General features: G+C 40.9%; 1 protein-coding gene across 1 annotated transcript in view; it reads right to left on the minus strand.

The window, feature by feature from the left end:
* Positions 1–2273: 2273 nt before the first annotated feature.
* uba2 (ubiquitin-like modifier activating enzyme 2) overlaps positions 2274–12234 on the minus strand; it is a 15084-nt gene continuing 5123 nt past the window's right edge. The window contains exons 9-17 of the mRNA XM_032523740.1: positions 10441–10540; positions 9966–10117; positions 9587–9680; positions 8666–8778; positions 7728–7883; positions 7345–7441; positions 6802–6904; positions 6544–6686; positions 2274–3586 (exon numbers count right to left, since the gene is read on the minus strand). Of these exons, the coding sequence (XP_032379631.1) occupies positions 3363–3586; positions 6544–6686; positions 6802–6904; positions 7345–7441; positions 7728–7883; positions 8666–8778; positions 9587–9680; positions 9966–10117; positions 10441–10540 (1182 nt within the window). The 3' untranslated portion in view covers positions 2274–3362. The remainder of the gene's footprint in view (positions 3587–6543; positions 6687–6801; positions 6905–7344; positions 7442–7727; positions 7884–8665; positions 8779–9586; positions 9681–9965; positions 10118–10440; positions 10541–12234) is intronic.

The following is a 12234-nucleotide window of genomic DNA, read 5'->3' on the forward strand; positions in this document are numbered from 1 at the left end:
TTTAAAGTACAGTATTTGAGTAAATGCACTTAGTTACCTTCCACTTAAATAGAACAGAGCCATCACTATTAGTAACACCTGTGCATTATCTTTACCTGTCCTGTATTTACAGTTCTGCTCTTAATTTTTTAATTTCCTTGAGAAATCCTTTTTTACCCCATTGTAATGTTTTTGCTGTTTTCCCTTTTTAATGTTGATCACTTTTAAATTTGCCTGTGTATTAAATATGCTACGCAAATAGACTTGCCTTTCTGCTACACAGTATGACAAGTGTCTATGAAAAATGCATTGCCTGTGTGTGAACATGTTCTGCTTGCTCTATAGAACTGTTCATGCAGATGCAACTTCAAATGTCTTTGTTTCTTTAGATTTAGTTTTGTTTCCACTGTCCATCTTTATCCTGTAAGCCGACTCGTCATCCCAAGGGAAACCCTGAAGTTTTATCTACATTTTGACATCAAGCTTGTTTATAGTAAAGTGCTGTGTGTACAGTGCCTTGCGAAAGTATTCGGCCCCCTTGAACTTTTCAACCTTTTGACACGTCAGGCTTCAAACATAAAGATATAAAATTTTATTTTTTGTGAAGAATCACCAACAAGTGGGACACAATTGTGAAGTGGAACAAAATCTATTGGATATTTTAAACTTTTTTAGCAAATAAAAAACTGAAAAGTGGTGTGTGCAAAATTATTGGGCCCCCTTGCGTTAATACTTTGTAGAGCCACCTTTTGCTGCGATTCCAGCTGCAAGTCGCTTGGGGTATGTCTCTATCAGTTTTAGACATCGAGAGACTGAAATTCTTGCCCATTCTTCCTTGCAAAACAGCTGGAGCTCAGTGAGGTTGGATGGAGAGCGTTTGTGAACAGCAGTTTCAGTTCTTTCCACAGATTCTCGACTGGATTCAGGTCTGGACTTTGACTTGGCCATTCTAACACCTGGATACGTTTATTTGGGAACCATTCCTTTGTAGATTTTGCTGTATGTTTTGGATCATTGTCTTGTTGGAAGATAAATCTCCGTCCCAGTCTCAGGTCTTTTGCAGACTCCAACAGGTTTTCATCCAGAACGGTCCTGTATTTGGCTGCATCCATCTTCCCCTCAATTTTAACCTTCCTGTCCCTGCTGAAGAAAAGCAGGCCCAAACCAGGATGCTGCCCCCACCATGTTTGACAGTGGGGATGGTGTGTTGAGGGTGATGAGCTGTGTTGCTTTTACGCCAACATACGTTTTGCATTGTGGCCAAAAAGTTCCATTTGGTTTCATTGACAAGAGACCTTTTCCACATGTTTGGTGTGTCTCCAGGTGGGCTGGTGGCAAACTTTAGACGAGATTTTTTATGGATATTTGAGAAATGGCTTTCTTCTTGCCATTTCCATGAAGGCCAGATTTGTGCAGTGTAAATGATTGTTGTCCTATGGACAGACTCTCCCACCTCAGCTGTAGTTCTCTGCAGTTCATCCAGAGTGATCATGGACCTCTTGGCTGCATTCTGATCAGTCTTTTCCGGCTGAGCTGAAAGTTTACAGGGCAGGCCAGGTCTTGGTAGATTTGCAGTGGTCTGATACTCCTTCCATTTCAAAATGATCGTGCACAGTGCTCCTTGGATGTTTAAAGCTTGGGAAATCTTTTGTATCCAAATCGGCTTTAAACTTCTCCAACAGTATTCGAACCTGCCTGGTGTGTTCCTTGGTCTTCATGATGCTCTCTGCGCTTTCAACAAACCCATAGGTGGATTCTATTTATCACCATCAGTCATTTAGGACAACATTGGATCATTCAGAGATCCTGCTGAACTTCTGGAGTGAGTTTGCTGCACTGAAAGTAAAAGGGGCCGAATCATTTTGCAGCACCACTTTTCAGTTTTTATTTGCTAAAAAGTTTAAAATATCAATAGATTTCGTTCCACTTCACAATTGGTCCACTTGTGGTGATTCTTAACAAAAAATAAAAATGTAATCTTTATGTTTGAAGCCTGAAATGTGTCAAAAGGTTGAAAAGTTCAAGGGGGCCGAATACTTTCGCAAGGCACTGTATGTGCGTTCGTGCTGTGTGTATGTGCGTAGAGGATTGTAGTGTTGCATCATGGTTACTCTTAAGAATGTCACACTTTGTACAGAGTTGACCACATGACTGTTGAACTTTAATCCCTTAACTGAACAAAATGATATATTCAGAACACCAAAACAAGCTGACAGACATGCAAGTCTGTGTGATTTTAGTGTTTAGAATATTTGATCTCAACATGAAAGACTAAACAAATAAAACACAAAGCCTCTGCATTTGCTGAGTTTATTGTCTTCACCAAATTGGTCCAAAGGGCTCTCATAACTGTTCAACATTGGATCACAATGAAATATTAAATTATGGACACCGTGACAAGAGTTAGACTGGAGAAGACAGCTGGAGCTCAACTGCTACACTTTGTGCAAGACATGTTATTTCAGTGCAGGACTCCACTGCTATCATCTATCATATGAAAAGGAATGACTGGTTCTAAGTTCTGTTTTACCTTGAATTTGTTTTGCTCCAAGAGAACCAAGTCCTACTAAGAAAAAGCGACATGTTAACATTATACTACTAGCCTGGATCTAAGCCTCTTGTGCTCAGCCAGAGCCTTTAGTTGTTGCAATTTAACAGGGGGGCATATTAGCACCGCTGTGCTGCTCCATGGCTGTTTCAAAGTCATTTTTTTTTTAATTCTGTAATGAATGCCTCATTGTGGCAGTGTTATGGATGGCATGGGCACAAATTTGCAGCCAAAAAATGTTAGTTCTAGAAAAGAGGTAGCAAACTAACGCCCCAATGGCACAATGTGGCCAAACTCTCCATCAGCGCCTCTGTGCTTTACCAACCCGATCACAGACAGCAACAGCACCTACCAACAGACGCACTGGTTGGAGTACCACAGGCTGCAGACTTCTGGGTCTGTCGTTTACCGTCCCTTCACAATGACTGAGATTAATATTACAAGAAATTGTTTTGGTTTTTAAATTTTTGTAATTGACAAAGCACAAAAACACCCTGACTTGTGTAGCATGAGAAATACAGTACATTTATATATATAAAAAAGCATTTGTTTTGTTTTTTTACCATCAAGAGAAGCATTTTATAAGTAATAACTGAATAACAAAAAAAGTTATGTATTTTTCAAAACGTAGAATCTATTTACAGCATCATGTGAGAGCAGAGGGAGTATGAAAGCACAAACACAGAGTGGGGGGAGGAAGTGACGAAAGACGAACAAGGGCAGTCAAAATGTTCTTCATAAAAGAGGTGTTTTATTCAAACCTACGGTCAGTTTCGAGTCTAAATGAAAAGCGTTCAAAGAGTTCTCGGTCCTTCAGGAGACCAGGAAGGAGGGGTTAGTCCAGAGCAATGATGTCATCATCGTCGTCATTGTCGGTGGGGGCGGCTGCTTCACTTGATTGGACCGTCCGCGGACGCTTGGTGGAGGTCTCGCCAGTTTCTGCGTCTGAGTGCTTCCTCTTGGTGCCGCTGGTCGCTGCTGCTGCTGCTGCAGAGCTAGACGACCCCCCTTCTTCCTCGTCAGAGTCAACAATCATGATGTCGTCATCTTGTGCTGGAGCTGAAAAGGGAGAGGACAGCGGACATGGATAAAAAAGAAGCAGATACAAATTTGGTTCCACAAAAGACAGTGAAAACTTTATGCTAAAAGGTCAGTTTAGAGCAGAGGCACGTTTCACACAGCCTGGTCGAGGCTTTTAAGCGGCCTGTGAGAAAGTTATGAAGATGGAAAAGGGGGAACAGAGTTGGTGCACCTTTAATACCTCTCTCACACCACTGACCAGGGTTAGGCCTGGGTTGTCTGATCAGGGTTCAACCCTCCTTTTGGAAATTCAGACCAAGCCAGTCTACATGGGTATATCCCTGGTCATGACAATTCAAAGATCAACTGGGTCACAACTTAGGAGCAATGCATTACAATTACCTCAAGTGCTATAAATGGGTATTTGATGAACAGCTAACTTGTCACATACTCCAGACCAAAAGAAAAACATTAAACAGGTCATTTTTTGCAGACTGATTTCTCCTCCTCTGCATATTTATTGCAGCATATGGACAAGGAGGTTCCTCTATCAATTTTTGCTTGTAAAACTCTGCTACCACTCTCGAAAAGTTGACTTGCAGAGTCAACTTTTGAGACCAGACTAGGGCTGACTAGTGAACACCTAAACACTGAAAGCAGACTGCTCCGCTCAGCTGTTGTTGAAGCTGCTTGTGAAAATCCTAGTTGTACACAGTCTATGGTGAAAACCCAGCGTTAAGCAGCCACCTTGAAATCAATGAAAGTCCGACCCTGATCCCACCCACCTCACGATCTGGGTTGCGAAGCTGAGTCGATTGAGGAGGGTTAACCCATTCAAACACAGTCGACATGGGTATTGTTGTGAAAAGGGTATAAGCTGATAGCAGACGTTGTCACAGAGCCATAACAGCAACAACATCACACACTTTCTGTTTATCTTTAATATTGGTATTTATATTATTTTATTACAAGACTTACTTTTCAATATTTATGGTCTCCGGTTAATATAATTTAAATTATGCACCGACTCTTGCTTTTTGCTCTAATTACACATTCAACTTAATTTTAACGTCACTTACACCGCAAATTGTTTCTCTTATCATGGCAACCGCACTTTAAAATTCCTTTTGTTTGACGGCATTTTACTTACTCAGTCACCATTTTCATTGTCTATTCTTGCCTTGTATTTCTTTCTGCTTATTGTTTGTGTGTTGTTTTTTTTTTTTTTTTTTTGCTGTTGCTGCTATGCTGCTACTTGTAACGACAGAATTTCCCCGTCGTGGGATAAATAAAGTATAATCTAATCTAATCTAAACAGACGCCTGTATGTAAGGGACAGCCAGTCAGCCCACAGGCAGGTAGAAAAGTGACAAAGCAGCGTTCCAACTACAACTAGCCAGTTATCAATAACTTACATAAACATAGCGTGCATAGTCCCCCTTCTACGTCACTTGCTCTCTTCCTCTCTCAGACACTAACACATACACTTGCATCTCTGTAAATTGCGCTACTGACAATTGTGCTACTATGATGCATAAAGTTGGTGGTTAGTAGATCAGGTTGGGTAAGGGTGGTTGATTAACGCTGCGGATCGGCTCACACATGCACTAGACGCCTTTCGCCTCTCTTGCACGCTGAATGCCATGTGAAATCACCCACTGGGGCGGCATTATGTTGCCTTTGCTTTCTTCTGAGTGAGTAATGATGATGGCAGACATCAACTGTGGCGCTATTGTGCAATCTGTGTGAAAGGGGCTGAAGATTCACAGCCCCTAGGTGAGCTGACGAAGGTAAAAACCCTAAAGAGGGGTGGGGGGGTGCGTTCTGTGAAAAACTGATTGAGGCCACGTTCTGCAAGGTAAATTTACTTTTTTGTCCAAGGTGTGGCTTTGAAAAGAGCGATAGAACTAACTAACTAACTATATATATATATATATATATATATATATATATATATATATAGACAACACTGTCTCTAACAGCACCTGTTTACTGATTCCACTTATTATTTATTCATCATTCTCATAGTCTTTTTCAGAGCTGTTCATACTGTAATATAATACTATTTATTCCATCATTCTTTGCACTATGCTCCACAATCCAAATATCATAATTTACTCCTGCATACTTCGCACTCTTCACTGCACTATTGCATCAACCTGTCTATATTGTTTATATTTGTTCAGAGTGGGTATATATTAATGTGCATATATTGTTTGTTTTGTATGTGTAAGGGCATCGTGAGCAATGAGGATCCAAAGAAAAATTCCTCGTATGTGTCCTCATACCTGGCAAATAAAGCTGATTCTGATATTATAGCGTAGTTTGTCACCCCCATGAGGAATGCTAAGTAATGACAACAACACTGTCGGCGTGTCCACATGATACAGCGTTCTGAACAGAGTTGCAGTAATAGCTCTTTCAAACCGACAGCTCTACACCTGCACCACTTCTTAGCAAACCAAGGCTACAGCCGCAGCATTTAAAACTGCACCAACTACAGGCGACACTTTTAGACACTTGACTTTCTAAGTTTGTGACTCAAACACACATTGGCAGTGCATAGGAAAAAAAGGCAGCTTCTCCCTCGTTTGAATGAGACCAGTCTGCCGTAGTGGGGGGGCTGCGTTGGCCAATCACATAGCTGCAAGAGAACATTCCTGGTGGATTATTTTGTAACATGTATTTCTACTGCTTACCTCATGACTATCACAATAAAAGATCAAATATCACCACAGTAACTTTCCAGAGTTGTAAATCCTATCTTATTATAGTTTTACTAACCACTGTGATGTGTCTTGGTGTCTGATAAGCCTTCAGACTCACAGATCTGACTCTGAAATCACTCCAAAAAAAGGCGGCCAGTAAAGACACACAGTGGAGCACTAATACAATATAGCACATACACGCCTGCTCAGTGTATATTACAAAGAGACAGGACCACACAAAAGCAGCACTGTGATTTGAACTAAGAAAAGCATGTCACTCCGGCTGACCTTTAGAAGAGGTGGATGGCTGGGCGGAGTCCTTGTTGCCATTGGTGATGCTGTTAACATCTTCTTGGTTAGTCTGAGGGGGCGGAGCTTTGTCTGGGGCTTCACCTACTACCTCAAACTCCACATCCCGCTCTAGTTCCTCACTGTCCACACACCCACACAGACACACAATAAAACAAAACATGATGAATCAAAAAATTGGCACATGCATGCATGCATGCATTTCATTTCTACATTCATATGCACAGAGGTGCTTACGTATGCAGGACATTGACGAGGAGTGTGTAATCCTGGAGGAAGTCATCAACTTGGAGACGGCTGCCGTTACGGATCCCAAAATCAGCAAGAAATTTGCTGTTAGCTGTGAAGGGACAGGCAGGACCAAATACATTAATACTCAGCAAAGGCCAAATGTTTTAGACTGTAAACCACAACACATTTCATTGTATATGCATTTGCGTAACTTTTTTTAATGATTTGAACAAGCCCTAACTCTAAATAATACTGTATATAGAATTTTTGCATTGTTTTGTCAATCTGAATACCCTCTGCATATTATTCTCGCTGCTGATTTTCTCATCCATTCTGCAAGTGCTATGACAAAATGTTCCAATCTATATACTTTTTAATTACAACCCCGTACAACAGATATGCTACTTCTAAATGCTTTTATAAATCTTCTGTCTGGATAGATGGTTAGCTGAAGACAAATTGACAAATGTTGCCACAGCGCCCTCTTCTGTCTGAATGAAGAATCACTGTGTATGATGCACGGTTTTCTATTTTCCCCTTCCTCCTTACTTTCTGTCTCTCCTTCCTCTGAGGAGATAAGGATAGTCCCTTTTCCATCCTCTATCTGAACATCTGGAGCCACCATGCCAAACCTCTCCTTCAGGATCTAATCAAAACATACAAAAACAACAAGTCAACAAGTAAGTAAGGTAAGAGTAATCATTTAACCCCCACATGACACTATTTCCAGTCGAGTTGAACTCAGGAGAAATAAACGGGCTTATCTCAGGCTGCTCCAGCTAGGATCTGGAACAATATTTTGATATAAGTGAATAGGTGCTGTCCAATTAGGACAGGTTCAATCAGATCACTGGTGTTCAAGATTTATATGAATGACATCACTGTCATTGAGGCAGGTAGGTGTATGTGCAAAAACAAGCTTATCATATTACCCGGTCCTGTAGAGAGAGAACCATGGTTTTGTGGACGTTGAGTTTAACAGTGACTTCGGGTTTGCTGGCGCAGACGTAGCAGTTGACGCTGGGTGGATCCAGTACACATGGGACCAGCAGCTTCTTCCTAAGGTTGGGACACTTGTTCAGGAAGATCTGGAGAAGAGGCAAACAAAAACCAAGATGAAGTGTGGCGAAACAACAGCGCTGACAGAAACTCTGAACACAGTTTCTCAAGAGGTGAGGTTTTGAGTTAGGGGTGCTCAATACTAAATTGATCAAAATGCAATGTCAATGATCGAAATCAAACGCAGGGTCGAAAATCCTCCTGCTTCCTCAAATTAACTGGTATGACAACATTTTGCCTTCCCCATGAAGATTATTTTTTGGGGGGTTTATGGCCTTTAATTGATAGAATAGCTTGAGTTATGTAAACAAACAATGAATGGTAAAACGTGTTGTTAAGTGTAGGCTCCGACAATGGTGCATTTAACTCTTGGATTTGGAAAATAATGATAACCGGATTTTGGTTTAAAGCATGTATGCAAAAATATTAACACGCCCCCATTCAGAGGTTTAATTTATTCCAAACTGAATAACAATACCTCAAAAGAAACAACATGGGGGCCATTCTTTGTCAGCAAACAACACGACAGTTACCAGTCCTAAATATTGGCACTCTTTACCCTGTCTTAAATAATTAATTATTTGTATTACTATTTCTCGCTCAAAAAAGGGGTTAACTGGTGGCTGCACTCTTTACAGTGTTTGTTAATGGACCTTTACATTCAAGGAACAGTTACCACGGTTGCACAGAAACACTACACAGTGTCAAAGTGTTTAAGATTAAAAGTAAAAATGATTTAAGCATGGGCAAATATCCAGGTCCTGACAACTGCCTGGATGAATTTAACCAGTCATGGAAACTTTGTACTAACCGTGCGACAGGATTCTAGTTCCCCAGACAGGATCTTCAACCCCTCCAGAACAATGAGTCCAGCAATGACAGCGTTGGTTGTAGCAATAGCTGGGATGATGTTACCCGCCATGGCTGAAACAAACAAATCAACACAGTCCAATTCAAAACTCTTAGTTAGGGACATTATGCATGTGCACTATAACCATATAATGGAATTAAGATATCCATAACTAATTTACATCATGTATATTGAGTCCAATTAAAAACAACATTGCAGAACTTTTTTTTACCTTAAAATAACAGCTTCAAAATCCTTTTGATGCTACTTTGACTTGTAATAATACTCTATCACTTCCAATACAAACCCTGAATGCCTGTCCTCATGACTTTGGTGAGCAGGTACAAACTCCCAGGAGAAGTGCACACCCTCTGGAGTCACTACCACTAATTTTGGTGAAACTGGATCATTTTTGCATATTACCGGAGCGAGCGGGCAACAGGACCCGGTTCAGCAGACGACACGTGATAGAAGAGGCTAAAGAAAGCGAAGAGAGGACACGGAGAAAGCTAAGAAGAGAGAGTGGCGGAGCTGCTGCCAAAAAACTCTGACAGGCTTTTAGTCGGTGGCGAGAGACAGACAGCAAGCTGGCCATCTTGCTATTGGATTGGTAAATAATAACAGCCGGCCTCTCTGTCTTGACAACTTGATGCTTGGCTGTTCTAATGATAAGCAATGTAATCATACCAAATGCACTTGTACACCAGTCTATATTTTCGACCGCCAATAAGTCAATTATACTCTCAAATTGTAGGCACGCCAAATTGCAAAAAAATATGAATGTTACGCAATGTTGCTTCAGAGGAACAGCACACAGCAAATTCTACATTATAGTTTTCAGTGTAACCGATTCACTGTTGAGACGTAACACAGCCAACTTACACTTTACATCAAAGCGACTCTTCATGTTCATGCTAAAGATGTGCATACGTAGGTTGGCTGCTGCAGTAACAAAGTCCATGGCTGGAGGGTCATCCTGAGAACAAGAGGAGGCGTTGAAGGCACTAAACTCACACAAGCCATTAAAACCATAATGCATGCGTCAGTGCGCTCTAGCAAGAAACCCAAAATGGTAAAAAAACAAAAACAAAAAAACACTCATTTAAAGATTTTTAAATCTATCTTTTAAACCCTTTGTTTTTTAAATTAAAAGACCTGTATGCATCTCTCAGTGTTCTCTAGAAGAGCTGTTTATCTTTCTGAGATTTTTACGGACGGTGTGCAGACTTTCCCTCTATAACTTTGTGCTAGTGGTTTTTACCTTGTCCCACACCAGCTCAGCTCCTTCTCCCTTCTCCTGCAGCTGTGAGCGGAGAGTCTCCACGCTGTGCTGGAACAGCTGGCAGAGAGCCCAAACACCCAGAACCTGCTGGTCCTTCAAGCCTGAACCCACAGACTCCTCTTGAGGATATGCTGGGAGACACAAACCAGTATGGATGAACATTAAGACAAACACCTAAGACAGCCAAGAGATAGGCATACAGGCCTATGCCTACAAACACTCAATAATACGACAGGGGTTACAATAGTAGGGGAGGTAGTCTCGGCAAGCCATGCCGTGAGTGACCACGAGCAGTACAGTTGTGCAACAGCAGTTTGCATCAGCAGTTTCTTAACACAGCTCTAAAACCTGCTATTTTTCATGTGATGCTATTTCTCTGCAAACAAGCAACAAGCCTCCAAACTTAATTTAACCAAAAGCTAAAGTTGTCCCCGACATAAATACTTAGACATACCGCTGTTCTCTAGCTGCTGCCAGTCCAGAGGTAAAGGAGCTTTCCTCTTCTTCCACAACTTGTCCATGGTCAGCAGGTACATGATGTCATCTTTGAAAAGCTGGGGGAGAATAGCCAATCAGAACCAAGCTTGTTTCTGGATGTCTTTAGTGATTATATGCTAACACAGTACTGATTAAATCACTCACATTGCGGTGTGTTAAAATTTAAAGAAGCATTAGGATAAAACGTAAAGCACATTTTAAGAGAACCCTTGAAACCCGGACAGAAAAACCCAATTATACCAACACAAAAACTTTAACAACACACTCTTAAGTTTGATTTCCATCTGCATGTTTCTACCATGGATTAGTGTAAAACAAGATTTTTGCCTCCTAAATGAGTTATCCCATTTATGTTTAGTTTATCTAAATCCTTCAAACTAGTATTCATGTTGTACTAGACAACGCGTTTTGTCTCCTGCAAGACACCAATTAAACAAATAGGAAAAGTGCAAAATTCTAAGAACATATATAAAATGGAAACTTTCCAGGAAAATTAATATAGAAATAAATACAATACTTTTTTTCTATTTTGACATTTTTTTAAATCATTAAAACATTCACATAAAGCTGTGCCATATTAAAAAAAGAAAATATCACAATATTTTTTTACCAAATACATTGATGTTGATAATACCTCAATATTTTTTTTTTGTTGGATTATGTTTTTGGGGAATTTCAGCCATCATGATGACAGGAGAGCTGAAGATATAAAAGGGGGAATGACATGCAGCAAAGGGCCGCAGGTCGGAGCCGAACCCGGGCCCGCTGTGTCCAGGAGTAAACCATGATAGATAGATAGATAGATAGATACACACATACAATTAGTGCCTTGCGAAAGTACTTGGCCCCCTTGAAATTTTTTACCTTTTTCCACATTTCAGGCTTCAAACATAAAGACAAATAAAAAAAAATTGAAAAACTGGGCGTGCTAAATGATTCAGCCCCTTTACTTTCAGTGCAGCAAACTCTCTCCAGAAGTTCAGCGAGGATCTCTGAATGATCCAATGTTGTCCTAAATGACTAATGATAATAAGTAGAATCCACCTGTGTGTAATCAAGTCTTTGTATAAATGTACCTGCTCTGTGATAGTCTCAGAGGTCCGTTTAAAGCTCAGATAGCATCATGAAGAACAAGGAACACACCAGGCAGGTCCGAGATACTGTTGTGGAGAAGTTTAAAGCCGGATTTGGATACAAAATGATTTCCCAAGCTTTAAACATCCCACTGTATCAGACCACTGCAAATCTATGAAGACCCGGCCGTCCTTCAAAACTTTCAGCTCATACGAGGAAAAGACTGATCAGAGATGCAGCCAAGAGGTCCATGATCACTCTGGATGAACTGCAGAGAACTACAGCTGAGGTGGGAGAGTCTGTCCAGAGGACAACAATCAGTCGTACACTGCACAAATCTGGCCTTCATGGAAGAGTGGCAAGAAGAAAGCCATTTCTAGAAAACGCATTAAAAAAAAGTCTTGTTGCCACCAGCCACCTGGGAGACACACCAAACATGTGGAAGAAGGTGCTCTGGTCAGATGAAACCAAAATCAAACTTTTTGGCCACAATGCAAAACGATATGTTTGGCGTAAAAGCAACACAGCCATCACCCTCAACACCCATCCCCACTGTCACATGGTGGTGGCAGCATCATGGTTTGGGCCTGCGGAAGATGGTTCAAATTGAGGGGAAGATGGATGCAGCCAAATACAGGACCATTCTGGGTGAAAACCTGATGGAGTCTGCAAAAGA

The sequence above is a fragment of the Etheostoma spectabile genome, chromosome 8 (genome assembly GCF_008692095.1).
Source record: "Etheostoma spectabile isolate EspeVRDwgs_2016 chromosome 8, UIUC_Espe_1.0, whole genome shotgun sequence".
In the NCBI taxonomy this organism is placed as follows: Eukaryota; Metazoa; Chordata; class Actinopteri; order Perciformes; family Percidae; genus Etheostoma; species Etheostoma spectabile.